This window comes from Polyodon spathula, chromosome 25, assembly GCF_017654505.1.
Source record: "Polyodon spathula isolate WHYD16114869_AA chromosome 25, ASM1765450v1, whole genome shotgun sequence".
Classification (NCBI taxonomy): domain Eukaryota; kingdom Metazoa; phylum Chordata; class Actinopteri; order Acipenseriformes; family Polyodontidae; genus Polyodon; species Polyodon spathula.
Genome location: NC_054558.1, coordinates 20758616 through 20784067, shown reverse-complemented (window position 1 = coordinate 20784067; position 25452 = coordinate 20758616). Strand labels below are relative to the sequence as shown.

General features: G+C 38.7%; 1 protein-coding gene across 1 annotated transcript; it reads left to right on the top strand.

The window, feature by feature from the left end:
• Window positions 1–1382: 1382 nt before the first annotated feature.
• LOC121299581 (reticulon-4 receptor-like) lies at window positions 1383–25418 on the top strand. The gene is made up of 2 exons (XM_041227381.1): window positions 1383–1857; window positions 23627–25418. Exons 1-2 carry the CDS (start codon window positions 1836–1838, stop codon window positions 25033–25035), a joined length of 1431 nt encoding a protein of 476 aa, XP_041083315.1. The 5' UTR covers window positions 1383–1835; the 3' UTR covers window positions 25036–25418.
• Window positions 25419–25452: the final 34 nt, after the last annotated feature.

Genomic DNA, 25452 nt, shown 5'->3' with positions numbered 1-25452 from the left:
GATTATTGAAGGATTTGGAGGAAAAGGAGAAATGCCAGTTCGACTCTTGGCCACGGAATGGGTTTCCCAGATTATCACTATAATTTTGTTGTTAAGGGGATGGGGGGTGCTTTAAAAGATATCTGGAAATACGTCAAAGACATGTTACACAAACCTAACGCTCCCTCGTCTAAATGAACCGTCTGCTAGCTCACAGTGTGTAGTTGGGTTTAGAGCGAATGTACGCTGGAGTCAAGTGTTAATATATTTTATACTAATCCGACTAATTGATTCATATTCTTAGTATATGAGGTAAACATTGAAAGCCCACAAACATACTTCTTATCCATACTCCAAGGACGCACCGAGTTCAGTTGCCCTGTAAATAGGGAATATTTGGTTTGGACACGAAAATAAAATTAGTTTCCTTTACTATCAGTTATAAAGAACAAACACACTATATTTTACAAGTTGGGGATATTATATATGTGCCGTCTTGTCCTCCAGGGCTTAAGGGGAAAGAGGCTTTTAAAGTACAGGTGTTTGCAATTAAAAAACATAACTTGTAAATGTGAACCACACGTGTGCATGCTGTTTAACCATTAACCACTAGGTGGCATTTCTCCCTTACTAATAACAGTCAGTAGTGACAATCCAGACTAGTCTCTCCGGGTGCACTTGCTGGTGTACGTCAAGCTTTCATTTGTGTCCTTCTCTTCCTAAAACTGGAACTTCTGCTTTTATCTCGTCTGTTTTCAGAGCGTCTGCATTTCATATAGTCTGCATGCACATTTGTTTTGTGTAAGAAGCAGACATTTAATCGTGGCTTTTAAGCATAAATAGATAAAGTCCTTAAAATATAGGCGTTTTTCTTGCTATTAATCCAAACCCTGCGTGGGTCTAATATTTATTTTATTATGCAGAATTCTGTTTTTCTCTTTGAAATTACTACAATTATTAAAATTCTATTCTCTGCTAAAAATGTTTTTCGCCGTGCACCTCAACATTTATTCAATATTTCATAACTTTCTGCGTCTACTGCAGAATGCTGCAGCCGCCACCACAGGACAGATTCACCTGAGAACCTGGCCGTTCGGTGTTACGCTGCTCGATGCCTACGAGGCTCCCCCTCGCTTATTTTGTTCTGTCTAGTTGATTCTCTCGCTCCCTATCTCACTCACGATTTCATTTTATTTTTGTGTGTGCAAATCTGATCCAGTCTGATTCCCCTCAAGTCAAACCACGTGATCCCATAAAACATTCATCAGCTCTCAATCCCCGACCCAGCCCCATAAAACATTCATCTCCGCTTTCCCACTCACAAGCCCCCGCCTTCTCCTCCCATGCAATCCTGAGCAAAGGCTTATTGTGAGTAACTCCAGCGTCAATGTCCCGCAGCAAGCGCAGGATACACATACTCTGGGATATCTCCACTTTAGAATCACACCGAGGCGATTGGATCTGTCTTCCTTAACTCAGTGGATTGCTATCCTGTTGTTGCCACCCGTTCGAGGTTTCGTTACTCCCTGGATTGGTTAATTTTTTTAATTTTTTGGGGGGCTATAACCAGTTTCAAAAAGGGATTCTCCATCTGAATGTTTGCTACAGCCTTTGCACTGCCTGCCTCCCCAAATGACTGAGCGCGCTTTACCGGGGAGACTTGGTTCTCCAGTCTGTATCTTTAAAAAACGTCTTGCTAAAGTTTTCATGGACCGTTTGCCAGTGATTTTCTTGGATTTGTGATTATTCTTTTTTGGTATATTTCTTTTAATTCCTGCTTTATTTAAGTGGCACCGATCAAGTATCCTGCTCGCGTTAACAGGGTGCCTTCTGTGGGAGTGTGTTGCTTTTAAAACATGAAGATCACAGTTGTTGACGGTAGGTAACATTTAGTTCAAGATTTCTTAAAAAATAAAAATAAAAAATAAACTTTCGTTTAAAATGCAGGTGCATGTACCATATATGATCTTTGTAGGCAACATATAAAAGGAAGACGAGGTTTGCTGATCTTCTAAACCTAAGTTTTATAATAAAATGTTACTTAATCGGCACATAGATTAACTCAATCTAACCATACAAATGTACATTTAAACGGAGTTGTGTAGCTAGGGAGCTGTCTCCAGAATTATTGCATTTAATCTTTTAAAGGGCACAATAGTATCCCAAGTGACAGTATACTGCAGAAGAAGGAGAGACTTCCGTTACTTTATCTTTACAGTCCAAATCTTTTGCTTGTAATAACGAGGTAGTGTCGATCATTTACTGCACATCTCCTAAATGCTATGGAAAAAGGTCCGCATGTCGGTGGGCTTGATTCTCACTCAGATTAAACGTGATGTGCTACTGTAAGTGCCATTTATTATTATTTATTTGTCACACTTTAGTGATCTACCCATGTCCCTATATACATGTTTTGTTCCCTTTGCGTTATTATTATGTGCAGAGGTCTGATTTGGATACATGTAGTTATCGCAAAGGGAGATTGTGGATGCCTTGATAATGTGTACTTATCTATTTTAATGCTGTGTTGTAAAAAACAAATTCTCTCTCTCTCTCTCTCTCTCTCTCGGCGCTCTTCATAATCTCTCTCTCTCGCTCTCATCTCTCTCTCTCCTCTCTATATATATATATATATATATTGGAGTATACCTCAGCTGAAACAAGTTTCCAATGCAAGCGATAATACTGTATATCACGCAGTTATACAAGAGTAGCGCAATACAATAAGCATTCGATACGTGCATGACTCTCTTACTTTCACTGTACTTCTGCTAGGAAATTAATATTGATATAAATTCAGCTCAATCCAGTGTGTTCACACAAGCATAACCTTTACTCAGCATGCAACCTTTAAATACCCCTTTAATAAAAAAAAATACTGAAGAAGCTGTTCTTATCTGTCTAACTTACGCTTTTGAGCCCTTTTTGTGGGAGGATCGCTTATTTAAAAAACATCTAAAATGATGTATTTATATTTCTCGCGCAGATTACAATTGTATATTAGCTTTCAATAGGTACTATTTCATTTTTATTTTCGCGTTTCTAGGATTAAAAAAATAGATATTAAAACGGACAAGTGGTCTATAAAATTAGGGTACATATAAAGAAGCGTGGCAAAGAATAAAATCGATGAGAATCAAGCTCCCAGACCAACTCCCTTATTACAGAGCGCCAGTACATCCCTAATGACTGATTAAAATCCGAGGCGCCTGTAGAATTATACGTCTTGGAAACAGCATGCGCTGACTTAAAAGGAGCTTCCTTCTCTTTTTATTGTAAACACGAGAATAGATATGAAACGGGTTGGCATTAACAGTGCATCCCATGACCTGCCCGGTGTATGGGGCTCCTGTCTCAACAGCAATTCTTATAGAAACTATACAAGCTTTAAAAAAAAAAAAGCTCCCTGTGCGTTCAAGAACCTCAGTGTTTCAATATGAAACTAAAGGCGTCTGAACAGAACCATTATCATTGGTGTTTCTAGACCTAAACAAAATAAGGTTTACAGAAAAAAAAGCCCTAGGGAGCCATATGGTGCAAGCTACAGTAGAAAGGGACAGTGCAGTACTGTCACACCAGAGACTTTTTGAAATAGTAGTGATGGCAATCCAAGATCTTCTTACAGTATAGCCCGTTCTCAGGGACAAGAGACACCACAGGCCTGCTATGCCGGTTTTAATGCCGGTGCTAAATTAGAAGGCTACTGCATGTTATTTGTTGTGTACTGTGTCCATTGTCCATATTGGGACACACTTTTTATGTAACACCACCAAAGTCTGCATGCACAATGCCTGTTAAGACGAAACTGCATGCATGTGTTATGTATGATGCAACAATGAGAAAAATGTATCATTTATGTGCGATAATAATAATAATAATAATATAATAATAATAATAATATAATAATAATAATAATAATGGTTATTAAAACCAAAATATACTGTTAAAAAAAATAAAAATCAAAACAAAAAACGAGATGTCTGGTCTGCGTCTTAAATCATGCTAGGGTGGAGATACATTGATTTGCAATACTTCAGTCACTTAACCTGTCAACACAGTAGTTGGATTGTACCTGAATCAGACATTCACTTTATATATTCCAAAACACCTGTCTTGAAAACGCCAGGGAGTCTGTTGTGTGTGTACTGTAGAGCCATGAGTAGAAAAGCCATATTTTGGGCACACAATACTGGTACCAGTCACTACCATCTACCAGCTGGACTACAATTTAGCCACTGGAAAGGAGGAACATACGAGTATGAGCAGAATACATAATAAGGGAAGGGTTTTCAAGGGGTTGCAGACGACTTGTCTAAATGAAGGTGACAGAGTCATCTATACACTATATTAATCAGTTCATGTTCAACGTGTGTCAGTGCTGACATTCAACGTCTCAAACCGCACTGCAGTAACACTGTCATTGCATGTGTGCTTACATGGCAACTACATTGTAAATGAATTCCCTGTGTGTAAAGACGCTAGCAACTGGCAACATTTGTTATTTTGTAATGTATGCATGGCACTGAATTGTAGCTGCTCAACCTGATGTGTTATTACCTTGTTATTACACTGTAGTACTGTGTACTTAGTTACATGCTCCTATTATTACATGATTTAGTGATATAGCTTTTACCAACGACAAATGGACACTGATCTCCTGCAGCTCCAATTACATGTCTGTCGATCTATAGCATTGTACTGCACATGTGATGACAGCATTAGAACTGTGTGCACCAGTTCAAGTGCTATAACTTGCTTACAATGTGCAAGTATCAGTCTATTTCAACCGAAATAAAGGCATTTCTATCAAAATCAGGCTGCCTAAAATACATCAAAAGATTTCTAGCTAAGAGAAACCTCTGATGCTCACACACCAGTCCCTAAAGGATAAGCATCTTGCTGATAAAGAGGTTGCATATTCTCAAGCTCTAATTGAAGCTGTTCACATATGATGGATCTAATTTGCTGCTTGTACATACCTTTGGAGAAACGGCAATGTTATATAAAAAATGTATATATACAGTATATGTACACATTTCTCTGTGTTTGCTATAGTCCAAAGCCTTTCAGATTGTATCTGACTGATCAGTTGAGGAAGTCCTGGGATTTTATGAATAAGAATGAATTCACGAGGGAGGATTTGAAAAATTGATTTATTTGCATGGGAAGAAAACACAGTGGTTTTTTTGCTGTAATAAAAATTATGAGGAGGAAAAGACAGATTGGAGCATGCATTCTCGGTGGCCTAATTTAAGAGGTGGAGGTGCAATATAGCATTTCAAAAAGAAACAAACAACCAAACAAAGCAAATGATTATAGACAGGGATTATGTTGAAGTTGTAGTGGCTTGATAATGGTTTGCTAGACTGATAGAATGGATCATCAGGATTTAGACCCCTTTCCAAACGCAGCACACATAAATCTTTTAACTAATTGTTGATCCAGCCCATCTCTCATTCATTTAGATGTCCATTAGCTGCACACAATCAATTGGATTAAGACTAATTGTCAAAGGACTAAATGCCTCCTGTGTTCTTGAACGGTTGTGCAGGACAGCCCCTGTCAGCACCTCTGTATGTCCTACATAAAATTTTAATCATTTAGTCCGCTGCCAATGGACAGTGTGTCGGGAGGGGGTGGGGTTATTTTCGTTTTACTGATTATGATATGGCAGAGAAGCAGACTGACGGGGTTATAAATTGTTAATCACATGGAATAAAAAAGAAGGCTTTTAATTAGCTAGTTTACTAAAGTTTCAGGAGAGTTGATAATCTATTGTTTTTCTTTTTTAAGGAAGGGGACTCTGGGATAATTTTCAAACTACAGCAAGCTAAAAGTCAGTGGGAGCCTCAATTGATTTTCATCTTACACTTATTGGCAGATAGAGCCTCTGTGTCTATCGATGGGCTTGCTCAATGTTCTATTGTAAGTGACTCTGCATATAATGCACAGTTCACAGCCTACCTCTGATGGTGGTCCACTATGAAAGGCACTATATATATATATATATATATATATATATATATATATATATATATATATATATATATATATATATATATATATATATATATAAATAAAACAGACTCGCAATACCAAGTAAAAAATGTAGACATATTGAAAAATGCTTTGCACTCATGCAGTCTCCAAACTATGTATGGAATGGTAAAGTGCTTAACTTGGCTATCGCAGTGCTTCAGGGTGAAATCAATCTTTACAGTAAGCTTTTATGTTGTTTAAAGGTGCATGTTGACAATCTAGAGTTTTCTTTTAGCTCCCCAGGCCAACCCAATAAAACAAATGAACACATACACTAAAAATACAAAATCATTATTTTTATGCTCTGCATTTTTTTTTTCATGTTTGATTTTAGGTTTATTTTTTAAGTTTGATCAGCACTGGTGGCTTAATAGATGGTTGTAGCTCTGTCAGTGGATTACCAGTTGTGCTGCAGTTTGTTTATTCCTTTCCCATTGATCCATCTCAGAGACTAGTGGAAAATCAAATAGATACAGGCAGCAAATAAAACACAATCACCTTATACAAAGCCAGGAGGAATTATGGGTCCTCTAAGGGTAAAGTGCTTATTTAACCTTTTTACAGTCCACTTGAAGCGCTGCATGACTTTATTTTTCTGTGTCCCTACTGGATCCTCGTGAATGTGTTGATCCAGATTGAATTATTCCAGGTTATGTCTGATATATGCCAAGAAGACGAGCTAGCAGGCTTTGTGAGGAAACATTGCAATCCCCAATGAAAATTAATTGCGAATTAAGCATTTCACCAGAACACGACAGTTAAAACACAACATGCAGTTACACAGGAATTATAAAACAACAAATTAACAATCAGGGGGTCTGAATACAATATACTATGACTACAACTAATCTTTGAGTCCTGAGCATTGTCCTCTTGTCTCCTGTAGGTCAGCATCTCCATTTATTCTACCTGCATGTGTTCTCAAGGATTCGTATTTTGAACGAGCATGTTGAATTGAATTGGATATGGATCTTTTTCAATTGGCTTGATATAGCTGCTGTACCTTTTGTTTCCTACAGTGATAATTATTTGTCCCTTTTTGATCTGCACCCATGTCCTATTCAGTTTTCATTTGCTTTGCACAAGCTAAGACACTCCTAACACTTTCTATGCACACTTGAACATATGAGGCCCGCTGTGATATAGAGAGAGTCAGCAGACTGGAAAAATACAAGAATTTTAAAAGCATCCTTAACAGAGCCTGAAAGTGCTAGCATCAAGTGATGTGCAAAATATATCAGGGGTTGCAAATCAAGCATTATTAATATGAATATTATGAATAATATAGAAACACAATATGGACAGCCTACTTCCCTGTTACAAACCATAGTGTTACCACATGGCTTTTTTGTTAATGAATTAACACATAGTGCAATTCAGTTTAATTGATTCTACAAATTGGTTGTCACAAATGCTTCCATTCACAGCACGGTCAGACTCAGAAGCAGCCCATGACTGACTTTATCTGAAAACGCAGGTCCTCAAAAAAGAAAAGCCCATTGCATTCTTCACATAGTAGCTATAACTGAAGGATTCATTGAGTGTTCTTGGCGACAACCTTCTCCCTTGCCAGTTTAAAAACCCTGACTTGTCTTGTATTGTCTCCTCATGTTAGACTAGTTATCGTTTAAATAGCACATTGAAGCCTCATTGAAACTAAGGAGCTATTGATTGTTCACATATTTTGAAATGCTATTCAGCTGTACTGCATACAACTCATTGTTGCAGTGGAGATGTGCTACGCAAATCCAATAATTTCCAATTCTTCTTATTTGCTCAGCTGGAAGACGTCTGTGTCACACATTGCAATGCCATCCTGTTAGTTACGGCTATCAGAATTTACAAGTTTGGAACGTCGCCTGCCTACAGTAATCTATAAAAATGCAATTGCAATAATACCAAATGAATCATGTTTTCACTGGATGGGTCCAATTTGTGATGGCAGACTAAGGTTCCTTTGGCAAAATCAAAGGTCTGAAAATGTGTTTCTAAATTTAAGATAATTATTATTTAATGATCTGACAGCCCAGCTAATGGCTGCAGGACTTGTAATTAAAAATTGACTAGCAATAAGGTCACTGGAGTTCAAATACAGGCTGGTATAGATATCAACAGCTTTTTTTTTTTTTTTTTTTTATTTCTCTTGCTGTTAGTAAACTCTTATTTGTTAATGCATTGCTTGTCCTTCCAGTCTAGATTGCATTACGCTATTGCACACCACTGTTAGGCTGTTGTAGCTCACTAATGCTGAAGATCATGATAATCAAGTTGTCTTTCTTGACAAAAATATATTCAAATAGTCTTGAGCCTTTCCTAAATGGAAGACTATGTTCACTAGGTATGCCAAGGACAACTATAAGCAGCCATCAACGAAATGACAAAATTTCAGCAAGGAGTAGAAAAAGAAAATAAAGATTGGGTGCAGTCTTCAAAGACTTCGGCTTTCACTTCAGTGCTACACATCAGTGAATTCAGTCTGTTGACATCCATGCTACGTGCAGGAAAAAAAAGCTAAAAATAACAAAAAAGGTCTCGCAAATGGCTCTGATTGGTATATAGCAAAATGTGAAGAAAACTGAGGGTCAGTTTCACAGAGGAATTCAATTGAAACACGCTTCTGTGCCCGTGTAATGAGATAAATGCAGGTGTCTGATGTTTCTCACGACGTAAACAGGGAAGTGAGAGTTCTTACCTGAGACTTCAATGATTCAATCAGCAGCAGATGTGGAAAAGTGACGCCTTTGAATTTACCAGTGAAGTTGCTATCAGGCCCTGGTGGAAATACCAGCAATGACCAGCAGTGGTTTCAACATGCCAAGCTGGTGCAGGAATGCTGAATGACCACAAGGAAAAAAAATCAATTTAAAGTAAATTACTGCCAGTGATAATCTGAAATGAATCTCCCGGTAATTTTTTTTTTTTTTAACTAGCTGTAAACATGTGCTTTAATTCCATTCTCTTGGTGGTCACCATCTTTAGTGGCTGGGTAGGGTTGTACTGTATGTGTAGCTTTTCTGTTGCAGGTCTGTGTGGAATGACACAGGACTAATCTGCAGTGATCGCCTTTCAGGAGAAGCACATTTACCATTGAAATACACTATATTGAAAGAAAATAAACAGAACTTGATCTCTTAACCATCCACCGCATGGCGCCAAGATGTAACCAATAGTCCCTAATGGAGTCAGTTCCCATCATAACAAAAAATACCTATCCAGTCCCATTTGTGTCAGCCTTTCAGGTTTATAATTCAAACAGATGCTTCTTTTAGTTTTGTATTGTGTATATATATATATATATATATATATATATATATATATATATATATATATATATATATATATATATATATATATATATATATTTCTGACCTGCTGTGCTGGTCTTGTTTTAAAGTCTGATATGTTGCAACCGTTGCATTTTTCTAAGTAATTTTGCCTTTAAACTTGGTAGCCATGTGTAAGGAAAAACCCTGTTGTCAGCTATATAGTCCTCCAGAGAATACTACTGTGTTGTGCAGGGTTTCTATGTGCATTGAGTAGGCAGGGAAACCTTTGTGTTTAGAACGCTTAAATAGTGTAGGACAAGGAATTGCTGTAGCTGGATGTGGCAAAGTGCCCGCCCCTGTGTGTATTTTGTGTTATATGTTGTGTATTAATGTTGGTGTATAGTCATTGGTACACGGGATATAAACGGGTCTGTGTAACATGAGTGTTTAAAATGTATATTTGTATTTAGGCATGAGGATTGCACAGCACTTCACGTGCAAGTAAAACGTAATAATATGTGAGCATGGGGAATTGCACTTTATTAATTCATGTGCAGTTGTATCGCAACTCCAATTGAATGATTGAGTAGCAATCGAGTCTCGGTACAGCTGCATAAAAGCAGCATGTTTTCACTTACTCGGGGTTGTGTGTTCGGGGGAGACAGAGGTAATTGTAATAGTAGTGAGTAAAATAGAAGCTCACCGTGTTTTGTTTAGTGTTAGTCCGTTTTGTTTGTCTGTTTATTTTGGCTACCAGTGCCGTGTCCTGTGTTTTTGTTTTGTTACAAACCTTTTATTTACTGTCTGTTCATTCATTAAATGCTGAGTGAGACCATTCGCCCAGGTCCACCAAACTCCACCCCTCTGTCGTTTATTTCCTGGTTCCTGTTTCTGATCTGACGTCCCCCACTCCAGCCCTCTTTGTGACACTGGAATAAAACTTAATGGATTTATTTCACACTGCAAATTAGGTATCAATATTTCGGCTGCGATAGCCTTCTGTCCACGTGCACTAACAGTCAGCGTGTACAGTTTCTTTTACAAAATGATCATGCTAAATGCAGTTTCTGTTTTGTTGCTCAAGTGTCATATATACATATGATATGGATTGCATCTCTGATGTGTCAGCCACAATTAATCTCACATGCTGTTGCACGCATTTCCCTTTCAGGACAGAAGGCCAAAAGGACAACTCAAAGAATGCTAAGATACCATTCAAACTCAGTCACACAGAACAGTGAAGCATTGAATGTGAAGCGCTTTTTGCTTTTACTTGTAAAAAGGAAAAAAAAAAAAAAACCCAAACATGTTATGCCAACACTTAAAAGGCTTGTTTTTTGTTTGAAGTTTAAGAACGTGTGCTGAGTGGAGGGGCCTGCAGACCCTTTCAGGGACTGTCACGCACGGTCTGTACTCTTTCAAAAGCAGGATGTTTCTCCCTGCAGAGGGAGTCAATGTCCCCCCCTTCATCAGACATCTGTGTTGTATTGTATCTTCCTGGAAACATTGATGCCAGGTTTGTATTGTTATAGGAAGGACACATTAGTCTTAGCAGCTATAGGCAAAAGCCAGACAACTACAGGTACAGTGCAATCAAATTTGGTACCACTACATCAAGTCTCTCTAATTACTGTGTATTTACATAGTAGTTACTTCAATAACCACATTTATTTTTAAACAGTGTTATTTACAATTATGGAGGATATAACCTTTAATCAGGGAATGTTTTGTTATATTTAGGCAATTTAAAGTTATTAATAAAATATTATTATTATTATTATTATTATTATTATTATTATTATTATTATTATTATTATTATTATTATTATTTAAACGGCAGTGAAAAACATCAGTTTATGAGTAAAGGACACTGATAATTGTAAATGCAATAAGGTGAGTAATAAACTGCCTCCATTGTCAGTTGGTTCAAACAATTTAACAACAAATGCTATAAAACTATAAATAGGGACCAATGAATAGGATCAAGAATCCAAAAATAGATGGATGCAGTAATTGCATCAATTAAATATGTGATTAAAACCAAGATTAACTGAGGTTATTTCTTTAAATCTCATAATAAATCGCTTGACAGCCCTAATAATAACAGTGTAATTATGTGTAAGTACACATGTATTTACTATGTAACTACTATGTAAATGCACAGTAATCAGGGGCAAATAATGTAAAGTGTTACCTAATCGTGCAAAGTGGTGCATGCGATTATACTTGGGCACACAATGGTTTCTGTGAAAATGCAGTAAGCCCTTTGGTTTCATGGATAAACCCAGGGTCCTGTTCCTTAGTATACGTCCTGCAATGGTTGAAGATGAGAGCAAATGCAAGATGTGAGGGCTAAGGTGTTTATACACCTGCATTCGTTGACAACAGTATAGTAAGTTGTGTTATTAACACTGATAAAATACCATATTAACTTGACATGTTATACTGTAGCACACAACTAAGTGGGGAGGTTTAACCTGCAAATGGACCAGACTTGTATCTGTTTATTGCCGTATACTGGATAATACCACTCTGCTAAAGTCTTAATCTCAAATGGTAAAATTGAGTTATAGAAATAAATAACGAACATATGGGTAAAATTAATCATGTGCTAAGCTTGGGCTTTCAAGTTTCAGCAGCATCTGTCAAGTAGCCTTCAGAACCTGACTTTAAGGTATGATAATGAGCAGAAAAATCAGAAAGAACAAGTATAATACATGAGAGTCCTGCAGCGCCACACTGAACTGGGGGCGTGTCTAGAATACATATTTGCTATTTAAAGGTTATGCCGGATACTGTTTTGGAAATGATGAGTCTGAGGGAAGATAATCCGTGTTGATCAGCTGCGAGGATACTGTAGGAGACGTGTTGCAAGACAGGGTAATGTTGAGTAATATTTAAAACATACCTGTTTAAAAATCACGCTTTCGTCGCGGGGTGAACACTTAAGGTTGACCTTATCTCAATTAAGGAGACCTCGGAATACTAAGTCTCAATTCACCCAAGGCAGCATAGCTATGCTGATTCTCTTCTCAATTAGCCACGGACATCCCATACGCCTTTCCTCTCAGGGCCTGCAGGCTCCTCCAGCACAGCTTACATACAAATGCATACTGGATAATGCAAGACAATAACCTCGGAAGTCAGATGTGACTGTAATTGGAGCTTCTGCTTGCCATGTTTTTGAGCACGCCTGACATCTTGACAGTGCAATACACTACTAGAGAATGGGGGATCGATCTAGCTAGCAATTGTTAAAGGCTCTTTAACTGCCTCTTATGGAACAAATATATATTTTTAATATATGGTAGAAAAGTGCGATCCTTATACTTTTCATATATAGAAAAGACCCCTTTTTTTATATATTTTGGTCTGTGATCCATATATTTATTTTATATGGATTACAGACTAATGCAAATATATGGTGAACCATACATTTTCAACATAAAAATATATGGATTTCAGACTAAAATATATTTTAAATATATCCCATATATTTTAAATATATAAAAAGGGGCCACTTTCTATATACATATATGAAAAATATAAGGATCACACTTTTCTACCATATGTTAAAAATATATGTTACCTTAAAGATATTTCAGACAACCCTAGAGATGAAAAGCTGCTGCAGATTCTTGTGGCCTTCAATCAGACCATGCGCTCAACAGTTAAGTTACCAGGATGCAGCAGTTCATCAATAAAGTTGCATTTGAAAAACTAAAAAAAAACACCCCCACAAATATTTTTCATACAATAAAAAGGGGACCATTGATTACATAATACAGTTAATAGAAGGTAAGAAGGCATTGTAAAGCATTGGGTTTCATTCCTTTAAGCCAGGTGCCTTTCTAAGAAAGTACCATCAGTGAGCATGTTATTAAATATGTTATTAACAGTAAGAGATTATGATGAAAAATAATAACACTGAATTACAATATACTTCAGATTTTTTTTTTTATTCTGTAACATAGCAAAGCTATTTATAACACAGTTCATTTATATAACCACTTCCAAGGTTTTATGCAAAAACCAAAGGCATCGTATATAACTAATAATCTATAAACTCACTAAATGTTTACTCATAAATCACATCATTTTAAGTGAAACCGTTTATCTAAGGTTGATGCTCCAAAGTCTCATGGGATACCTGTACATAGAGTCTCTACAAAGGGTTCTTGCCAATAAACAAACAAATACATAAATAAATCCACATCTGTAAGAGATTCCCTTTTCCAGGTCGTTATAAAATCAATTTTCCACTGAGCTGTTATACATCTGAGCTCAAATAATTACCATGGGAAGAAACAAACAAACATGGAATCCTTCCAAGGAATCTTGTGAATACTGGCGCTAATATAAGCTTGTCCGTGTGCTTGTTGGGACATATCTTGAAGTGTTGATTGCTGGCAGAGGTGCAGTCCTTCCTTGCATGCTGGTAATACCCAGGGGATCAGTCTGAACACTAGGGGTCAGGATTGTGTCATGTTATATACCACAGCAAATAACGAAATGGAGATGAGAGGTGGGACTTATGCAAACTGGCAAGAAGTGGGATTTGACTACATTAAAAGAAAGGTTAAATATTAATATTAGTGGATCATTTTGTATTCCCTGTTGATTCAGTAATGTCTTTATTGCAGCACTCAAGACACAGCCGAACTAACCATTGGAATTTCTTGTAAAGCTGTAACACAGTTCTTCAATTTTAACAGCGAGGGTAAAAAAAAAATAAAACTCTTTGCTAATAGCATGTGCCCTCTTGTGTATTGCGTTGTCTTATTGGATTCCTATTTTTGTTACGCTTGCTTGGGATGCGGTTATCACTGCTGGGATTAGATCTATGTTTAGTTTCTTCCAAGAGGCTGCTACAGTATCTGTTTTGAGATGTAGGAGTTTAGCAGGTTGGTGTTTGGTCCCATTTAAAATATAATACACATACACATTCTGATTTAGACTTCACTGCGGAAACAGATAACTCGTCTGACATAGTCTGCACTTTGGTTCAAGCTTTACTTTCCCTAATAAAAAAAACAAAAAACTTAAAGTATTAGTGAATTAGCATCACATATTTTAAGCCTTGGTATAAAAACAGTTTTGCTGATGTTACAGCTGAAAACTTGTCAAACAGAAACTGAGCTGTAGTGTTAATTTGTTGTTATCCTCTCCGCCTTCTTAGTCTGGGGTGTGTTGAGCTATTTTTAGTTTGCCTGCTATGCTTGTGATTCTGGAGAGCAGATTCAGACCTGCCGAGGCTGCTGTTGTTGTTTTCCATGAACACAATTTAAAGTGATATCATTGCCACGTTCCTATATTTCATTTCTTACCAGGTTAGTGTTCTATTGTGTGTGTTCTGTATGTTGTTTTTTATATTTATATCATTATACAAACTACTATTCCAGCCACATTTTGCTTATGAAAGGACCCTTAAATTTGTCTGTGGGGAAGAATAGCAGTATTGAACAAATTTGACTAACCCCAACCCTAACCCTAACACTAACCCTAACCCTAACCCCAACCCCAACCCTAACTGCATAGACACTGTTTTTACATGAATAGTTACAAAGCATGGTATTTTCTGGCATATAAATGGTACCATCATTGTATAAGTCAACTACACACTTTTTAATTGGTGTTACATGTCTAATCATAAAAGCCACCAACCTTTAGAGATTGAAGAGAAGAAAGCTCCTTTTCATATCAGCTCCATGTTTCCTGAGGTCCCTCTTCTTAATGCAGTCTCCATTTCCTAATTGGGTTTCATTGCGCTAATAGCGCTTCTTAGATTTCACACTGGGAAGGCACAGATGAGGCTATTTCTGAAAATGATGCCAACATCTGAACAGGACTCTTGGCAGGGATTTTGGCTTCATCATTAAACACGATTAATAAAGGAACAGATTTTAAGATTTTAAGATTTTTAAGCAAGCCTGTTTGTCTCAACGACTGATATCTATTATTTCTTTCTTTCTTTCTTTCTTTCTTTCTTTCTTTCTTTCTTTCTTTCTTTCTTAGCAGGCGCCCTTATCCAGGGTGACACACAGTTGTTACAAGATATCCATTAGGTCTGGGTCCTGCCCCCTTTGGGTATGTGTAGTAAATTAACTGTTCAAAAACCCTTAGACATGTGTCTGTGATTAAGTAGTGCCAAATTAACATGAACACTCTGCATGTATGTTTCTTCTTGGAGTTGGCAGTGTCAGGAGTGCAAATCATTTTTGGAAATTGCCTACAGGGACTAAATTTTCAAGCTCCCCTCCCCTGCTCCTTAATTAGTTTTTAGTGTTTTGTGGGTGAGGGTGGGTGGGTCATGTGAGTAAAATAAATACATAAATAAATAAATAAATACATAAATGCATAAAATAAACATAAACACATCTACTGGTGCCAGAGTGTGAGCTCTATATGAGGTTCCCTGGCACTAGAAGCCAGAGGAGATGTAATAAAGAGCCTTTGTGGAGCGGCATTGGGGTGGTACGCTGTGAATGCACTTTGTAATATTGCCCTCATGAAAGTTTACTGTGTACATCTTCAACTGTGCATTTGCCACACTTTTGGTTTTTACCATGCTTTACCGTACTGCTTTGAGATTAGACTTAGAAAGCCTAGTAATCTTGCATTGTGATATGCAGGCAGCAAATGGAAATGCTTTATAGATTTGATCATATTTATTGCGAGTTTAAACATTACTGTAGTTTTTTCTTTCTACTTCACTACTGCATGCTTATGACCCCCAAGGAACACCATTTGATATTCTGGGAACTGCCTTGAACAGGATATACCTGGAAAGAAATACCAGTGCAATTTGAATGATTAACACAATTGTGGCTTGGTCAAGACTTTAGCACAGCACTAATGGCTTTTTGGGTAGGAAGCCAACCTTTAATTTAAGGACTGCTATGTCCACGTCAATTGTTTCAATCCTAGTTCTATATATAATATTACCAGCACTGTATAACTGTGCACATTAAAACCTTGGCTTATCTTGCATATAAGCTCATGTGCCTTTTTGCATGATTATACGATATTACGGTAGTTTTATCCTTTTAGAATTTATTTTACAAACTTTACACTGGAATAAAGTATTTTGGAACCTTTGCATTTACGATTTATTCCCCTCATACCACATTTCCAGCTTGAACTCCTCAAACCCTGCTTTTGATGCTCTCCTGTTGAATAGAGTTGGCAGGTCTGTAGAGTATATGGGTACACCATCGTTTCAGTGCACAAATGCCTTCTGAATCTGATTTTCCTTATCATGAGTCAATGGGGATTCAATGCTACCCTGTAAGTGCTTTTTATACTTGTCATACATTCAGTATATTTATGTTTCCTGCATTCTGCCTGCTATCTGTTTGATTATAGCTCTTCCGCAACAGCAAATAAATGCAAACTCCACATGGGCTGGTTGAAAGACACCGATAATAGTGAACCGTTTCACCGCAAGAGATAGGGATGCATGGACATGGCCCTTAAATGAAAAGGTAATAGATCAATGGCCGGCTGATGTACAGCAACTGCTTATCAGCACACCAACAAGGCTGAAGCGTAACTTTAACACTGAGCAGAGGTATCAGAGTTCATTGACCCGGTGTTATCTCATCCCTCTGCTGCAAATCGATTTTCTCCAGTGGGTCTCACGCTAGGGAGTTCTGAGCCCCTAGGTAAGGCTAGAATGTAATGCTTTTCCTAAAGTCAGAACCGAAATAAATCTAAAATAATTGAGTGCCTTTTCACTCAGCTAGAACAGAGCTCTTTGAATACAGATGCTGAGTTCCCAGAGATCTGTCCTGCAGCGTCACAAAACCTCTGCCACACATCACAAGATGTGACTTTTAAATAGTTATTATCACTTTAAAAAAAAACGTCATAGATTATCTGTGGAAATCAGTGAAATAAAAAGGGAACACTGTGCTTGTATTTTAGGGGGCTTCTTGTCTGTCTGTGTTTTTTTCTGTGTAGTAGCATGACTCCAGTAAATGTAGCCAGAATTGCGAGGGATCTACTGAAAGTTCATATTCACTTTGTAATAAATGTATTAGTTTCAGTTTGTTGGATTCTAGAGTATTGTGATCTCAGGTTGCATCAATCTATTGAGTCATGGACAGCTGCTCTGCATTACTGGAAAAGGTTTATTATAAGCACATATCATTTCAATACATCAGTTATACAACCTATCACAGCGTGCATGAGCTATAGATAGTACAGTCTTAAACTGCTGCCCTGTTTGTTGGATTACGATGCCTGGCGGTACTCAATAGATTATGCTTTCTTTTGCATTCTCAGACTGGATGAAAATGGTTTAGCAGAGTTCATGCATTTATCCTGCTTAGGAACATTATGAATTTGACTTAAACTGTCCTTTGTGTCTAAATTATCTATTATTAAATGGTGTATATGAACTACAATCTAGTTTCCTCAATGCAACACTGAGATTATGAATACAAAAATGTACTATTTTTATTACAACTGACAAAAACAATACCGAAAAACAGTATCAGCAGCGGTGTCGTCTCCTGTTTATCATATCGGTCAGCCCGCTGCTGGTATTGATATGTTAAAACATGGCTAGACAAAGGTCAACAGCTACCAACACCAACAGAGGGCACAAAATCCACAAGCCAACGAGAACTTCAAGCATGTATGAAAGCTACTAGACCTAGTCAATGAAAATCGGTTGAGCAGATCTAGAAACAAAAATGCTGTCCCACTTCCCCATTATCAGATCTGGTGCCTTTGTTCCAGTTAAGCAGTATATTATAGTCGTGGGAGCACATACAGTGCCTCTGCATTCAGCCTCTATAAGATCCTAGGCTCGTATTCCTACTGTATAATGCCCACATTTTGGTCTTCTGTACCAGAAAGTCATCTAATTAATATACTCATACTGCCTTGACTAACTAATAATGCTGAAACGTATCCTAATGGGTTTAATGCATGTTTACAATCATTTTCTTTTACTGCAGAATATGAGAGAACATTAAACAAGATCATTTCTGACACATCTGTTGTGAGCCCTCTGCATTGCAGGCTTTTAAAAAAATGAATAACCAGTTCTTACCAGCCACTCATCCTGCTGGGGACCTTATGCATTCTTTCAAAAACTCATCTTTTTTTGTTAAATGTACAATTTATCCTTTCAGTATAGAAAGAAAAGCTAAGGCCGGGCTTCAAATGCTGTGCCGTAGCACATCATGGTATGCTATTGTAAATATACTTCTCCATATGTGCTCTTTAGTAAGTATTACACTGCGCAATAAAAAGTAATGATCGCTAGTAGTTAGTTTCCTAACATGTTTCACTTCTTATGTTATGGTAGAAAAAATTGCTATTGAAATCCTTGTCCTTGTCATCCACTGAGTCGGCGGTCGTTAGGGGAATCATTTAGTCCTTTCAAACTGTACACAGATTAAAAAATAATAAAATCTGGTTATTTTTCAGTGGAAATGACTCATGCAAAAGGTAAAAAAAATAAATAAATCAAAGGAACATTTGATTTAGCTGAAATAATGGATGGTATCAAAACAAAACAAAAAAGCCTAAGATCTGTTTCATGTGTCCACAGGTCCAAGAATAAAGAACGAATGTGCAAATTGGACATTTGCATGTAGAGCAGCTACCGGTTGTGAACAATCTACCAGAAATAATTAGGAGCGAAGGCAGTAAACAGTACATTAGGCACTTTATTGAATGTCTTGAAGGCGGAGCCATTAAGAAACTATTCCTGCTTATCATTTTCACTCCTCTCCAAATCGCTGTGAAGATTAAAGGGACACACTTGCTTTTTTCCCTTTATTTTACTATTTTACCTTTTTCAATGTTTCCATTATTATCACTGGCCTTTCTTCATTGTCACATGTCCTCAGTGCAGTTAGATCACAGCTGATTAGGTACCAGGACGCATTATCAAATTAGTTTCTAATGATTATTCCTCTTTTTTAGTCCATTTGAGCTCGAGCTTAAAATACACAGCAAACTTACAATATTCATGGATACAACACTGTACAATTCAAAACAGTGCATGCATATACAGCAGCACCTTTTAAGTGCATGTCATGAACCCAGCATCTCATTTAAATGCATGATTAACAATGAAACCTAAAGATATCTATTGAATTTGCATCCTTGATGTCACCCAGTGGCCAGTTCCACAGCTGTAAAACATCTCAGAAACAAGCTCTCCTACCAGCAGAATGTAATTAGTATGTCAGAACTAAGTGTTTTATGCGTATTGTAAGACTGGTAAAGCAAAAAAGACCATAACACGGGGAAATCTGAAGAGTACTGTCCATTTATAATTGTCCTTGTACAGGTTTTCAATTCAAAAACAACACGTGATCTCTCGTGTCTTCTTTGATGTGGATTAGTGCATGGTCCTCGCTGTGATAAAAATAGAGCTGATCTGAAGACTTTTCTCTTGTAGTTTTTTAATTTGCACCCTTCTTCTCCCTCCTTCACTTTCCTAATTATTAATGAGCCATCTGTTCACGGAGTACAGTGTCAGATCTGAAGCAGGTGCCGAAGCTGAGTCCTCGTTAGCTTATTTACTAATTGTGTACTAGTCAGCATTCAAGACGTTTGCCACTCTCCTCTGTCAGCCAGCTGTATGTTCGTTTTCATGTGAACCAGTCTGTCTAACGTCTAAGTTGACAGCTCAATGGGGAAGATGTGTGCATGCATTTCTATCAAAGATACTGGCTATAAGAAGGATTGTAATGTAGCCAGCCATCATTTTATTCCAGCTTTATTTTCCATTTCACCCATAGATAAGCTCCGTATTGATTGACCCTCAGAATCTCTTTTGATATTGCTAGCTCTAGGACCAGTTTGAACGTAACTGTTAAACTGATTAGCACTGGGGGGGATTAATTATTAGCACTGTGATTGGGCAGGGTTTGGTGGGGTGGGAGGGTTAATGATTAGTACTATGATTAGGCAGGGTTTGGTGGGGTGGGAGGGTTAATGATTAGCACTGTGATTAGGCAGGGTTTGGTGGGGTGGGAGGGTTAATGATTAGCACTGTGATTAGGCAGGGTTTGGTGGGGTGGGAGGGTTAATGATTAGCACTGTGATTAGGCAGGGTGGGGTGGGGGTGGGAGGGTTAATGATTAGCACTGTGATTAGGCAGGGTTTGGTGGGGTGGGAGGGTTAATGATTAGCACTGTGATTAGGCAGGGTTGGTGGGGTGGGAGGGTTAATGATTAGCACTGTGATTAGGCAGGGTTTGGTGGGGTGGGAGGGTTAATGATTAGCACTGTGATTAGGCAGGGTTTGGTGGGGTGGGAGGGTTAATGATTAGCACTGTGATTAGGCAGGGTTTGGTGGGGTGGGAGGGTTAATGATTAGCACTGTGATTAGGCAGGGTTTGGTGGGGTGGGAGGGTTAATGATTAGCACTGTGATTAGGCAGGGTTTGGTGGGGTGGGAGGGTTAATGATTAGCACTGTGATTAGGCAGGGTTTGGTGGGGTGGGAGGGTTAATGATTAGCACTGTGATTAGGCAGGGTTTGGTGGGGTGGGAGGGTTAATGATTAGCACTGTGATTAGGCAGGGTTTGGTGGGGTGGGAGGGTTAATGATTAGCACTGTGATTAGGCAGGGTTTGGTGGGGTGGGAGGGTTAATGATTAGCACTGTGATTAGGCAGGGTTTGGTGGGGTGGGAGGGTTAATGATTAGCACTGTGATTAGGCAGGGTTTGGTGGGGTGGGAGGGTTAATGATTAGCACTGTGATTAGGCAGGGTTTGGTGGGGTGGGAGGGTTAATGATTAGCACTGTGATTAGGCAGGGTTTGGTGGGGTGGGAGGGTTAATGATTAGCACTGTGATTATGCAGGGTTTGGTGGGGTGGGAGGGTTAATGATTAGCACTGTGATTAGGGAGGGTTAATGATTAGCACTGTGATTAGGCAGGGTGGGGTGCGATGGGGGGAATTCAACTACCAGCACCTAGGCAACAACCATAGAAACACTTGGAGCTGGAAACTGTAGTAGCGTTGATATGGTTAGGGCTCAATACAATGTATTACAATTACAATTGTCATGTATGTACAATACAATGAACGGTTTCATAAAAAAAAAAAAAAAAAAAAAAAAAAACAGCATGGGAAAGTGCAGAAATGCTGAACATTTCAGTGTTTAAGATCTTTTGTCTTTATTCAGTGGAGTACATTTTGCTTGCAGATAGGCAGACAGAGGTGAACTGAACAGATCCTCTATCTTACAAGGATCAACTGGCAAAATGGAGGTGGAATAATACTGCCAACTCTGATTCAGTTAAACAGCCATCTCCCATGAAATCCATACCCCTGCCCATCTGATCCCATCCACAGTGGATTAAAAAAAAAAAATTCAAAAAATTCCCCAATACCAGACAGAAGCATATATATGCATTATAAAATAGATACATAGATATTAAACTAATACAATTATGCACACAGTGACTGAAGGGGATATATTACTTACTTATTCAAAAGGTGTACATTTGAATAGCCAGCCGTTCTAAATAACACAAAGTCAGAAATGTATAAGCATCACCCACGCACTGGTCAAATGATTAACTAATGGTTAAAGCATAACAATGCTGAAAGTACAATGTAGATTCCACACAATTCCTCAGTGATAACTATCTGTATAATAACTATGTAATAAATGTAGAGTAGATGTGACTTCAGCTGAAAGTGAGTAGGTTATATTCAAATAGTTCTAGCAGGCAGGTAATCTATAGAGACGATATAGAATCTGTATAGACTATTGGTCATGCCTAGTTCGTGAGAGCTTTTGTCAAATTCAAGCTTAATATTAACTGGCAGAACAGTCTTTGATTGATTTCATGTAATCATGGCTATATTACACAGCTACATTTGAACAGCACAACCACTTTAAGGGGTAAGTTGGTTAATCTTTCAGCTTTACATCTAGGTTTTGGTCATCCCAGTCTTTGAGACACTATTGGTCATCAATATTTATTTTAAATCTGACCAGGGTTTCAAGTCCTGTAAATATTGACCATGCCCAGGATCATGTAAATTGGAATTGTTCTATTTTGCATGCTTTCATTTTGTATTACGGTCTGGTTGGAAAACGTGTTGAATCATCCAGATAATTGTGTGTGTGTCTAGAAATGTCTGAATCAAATTAATCAGATATGAGAGAGAAAGCAAACAGATATGGGAAAATGGAATGGCATTGAACCATGTAAAGAAATAATCATTAGGATTCAACAGCATATTCATATTGCTGAACGAAGGCTGGTGCTGGGCAGGTGTACGTTCATTTCACCCTTTACATGCAGAGTTTGGTATTTACGACCTTTTTATTTGATGTACCCCATCAATAGGCTGCCTGCGTCAACCTTCTCTTTGGTATCTATGTGAATGTACAGCAGACTTTTTGGTCTACTTACCTTTAACATTGAAGCTAAATAGCACTTAACACAAGTCTTTCAAAAGCAGTTCTCTTTTTCAAACTACATTTAAAAGCAGCTCAGAATTTTTAATGCCGAATTTTGCCTGGTTATACGGTTGCTGTAGAAAAGTTAATCGGTTGTATATTTTGCTGAAAACCTGGTCTTATATTTTGGCACAGCATTGGCATTGGGGTGTCCTCTACTGTAAACAAGGTGGAGGATAACCTGTCCAAGGTTATGGTGGTGTATTCTGAATTTGAATGGATCTTGCAGTAGAGTGAGAGAGACTGCATGGCATTTCTATGTGTGTCGCCCCGCCATTACAGACCTGACCCCTGTCAGTGAGACAAGGTAAAGAGCCCTATAATGAATGCTGAAAAGCCTGGCTCTTTTGCATAGTAACATAAAATGCAGGCTTCAATTAAGAGAGCAGCAGGTAAACACCTTAATAATACTCTACAACACCACTGCTGCCCTACCAAAGAAAACAAAAACTGGTTTTACTTCTCAAAAACCATTCCACATTTCTGTTACTGACTCTTCTCCTGGCCTCATTCCTGCCCCTCTTGTGCCTGTTTTTTAAGCACATTTTTTTTTGTTGTTGCAGGGATTGCTTGAGACTTATGTGTTTAAGGGGAGTCAAACATTCGGAAAATGACAAGGCCTGCTAAGCAATCCGATAGGCTGGAAAGGTTGCGATGTCAGACAGATGCTCTTGTTTGATTGGCTTTCTGTTTTATTTTATGTTAATCTATGCATTTACAGTGTAGTCAGAAAACTGATGCAAATCATGATTCAAATTTAAAAGCTCAGTGAGACTCTACTCTGTATCCTTATGAAACATAAACTGATTATTATCAAAATGCAGTATATTACTGATCTTCTCTCTCTCTCTCTCTCTCTCTCTCTCTCTCTCTCTCTCTCTCTCATACTCTTTAGGGAGCAGACTCCTTTTCCTGGCGCTGTGGCTAAATTCCATAACCCAAGTCAAGTCCTGCCCAGGGGTCTGTGTGTGTTACAGTGAACCCAAGACCTCAGTGGCATGTCAGCAACAAGGACTGGTCTCTATCCCTACGGATATCCCCATTCGAAGCCAGCGGATTTTCCTCCAGAGCAACAAGCTGACGGTGGTGAAGTCAACCAGCTTCAGCTCCTGCCACAACCTAACAGTGCTCTGGCTTTACTCCAACAACATCACTCACATTGAGGCGGGGGCCTTTTATGGACTGGAGAGGCTTGAGGAGCTGGACATTGGTGACAACAGCAACCTGAGGACCATCAGCCCCACAGCCTTCCGAGGACTGTCCAGGCTGCACACACTGCACCTGCACAGGTGCGGGCTGTCCGAGTTGTCGGTGGGGGTTTTCCGAGGATTGTTTTCTTTGCAATACCTTTTCCTGCAGGACAACAATCTGCTAGCCCTGCACGATGACATATTCCTGGACTTGGCTAACCTGACCTATCTTTTCCTGCACAGCAACAAAATCCAGATCTTGTCTGAAAACATCTTACGCGGCCCGATCAGCCTGGATCGGCTGCTTTTGCATGAGAATCGGGTGGCCTTTGTGCACCGTAGGGCTTTCCATGACCTGGGAAAGCTGACCACATTGTACCTGTTCAAAAACAACCTGACGGTGCTGTCAGGAGAGGTCATGAGCCCGCTAGTATCCCTGCAGTACCTCCGTCTCAATGATAACCAGTGGATCTGTGACTGCAGAGCCAGGTCGCTATGGGAATGGTTCAAACGCTTTAAGGGATCCAGTTCTGAGCTGGAGTGCCATGTTCCTGCAAGTCTGGCTGGGAAGGACCTCAAAAAGCTAAAGAGCAGTGACCTGGAGGGATGTCTGGATACCTCCCAGCAGATCAGAACTAGCATCTTCAGCACCAAGACCCGATCAGGGAAGCTGCCCAGCACTGACACTCCACAGAGGGAAGGGTCTCCCGGCTGCTGCGAGTCTGAGAACGATAAGTCCTCTATCTACAACAAAGGGATTCCTGACCCTTCCTCTTACAACAGCCGGCAAATAACCAACAATCCACTCAAGGAGAAAGAGAACATCGCCAAGACCAAATTCCTGGAAATAGATCCAACCAAGAATGTGACTCACAATAAACAGAGGCTGAATGACGCCCCAGTCGGGACCTTTTCCAATACTCTGGACAATTCCCTGGGCAAGTTAAAGCCAGAGTTTATAGACAACTTGGAGCCTTCCACGGCCCCCTCAAAGAAGAAGTGCTCCAAAAAGGCCAAGTTGGATTCCCAGTGTCCTAAAGGGAATGGATCCCAAGCCTTGGGTCTGAACCTACTGGTGCTGCCCATCCTCTGGCTCTCCTTAGCCATCTGTTAGGATACGACAGACTGAACTCATCCTTTCATAGGAAGAGCAGTGACCTCCACAAACTGGATCCTAAGAACAAGAAGCTATGATAAACCATGAAGACAAAAACTCAATTAAGTGGATGCCTTTATAGAATACATCAAATCTAATGTATATATTAATTGGTGCCCAGATAGTTTCCGTTCTATGTGCTGTGTCTGGACTGCACTTCTGCAGCCTCCCCAAGGCTTTTGCTGTAAAGCAATCAACATTTCAACAATTCACATAATAGACGATGAATATCAAAATGAACAGGAAAGAGAAAAATAAAAGGAACTCTCTTAGATGCTTCTAAAACTGAGAATGTTATGACGTTTTCTAATAACTACTTGACCGGAAGATGTGGCAGATTTTTTTTAATTTGCAAAAAGAAAAAAAAGGTAATGC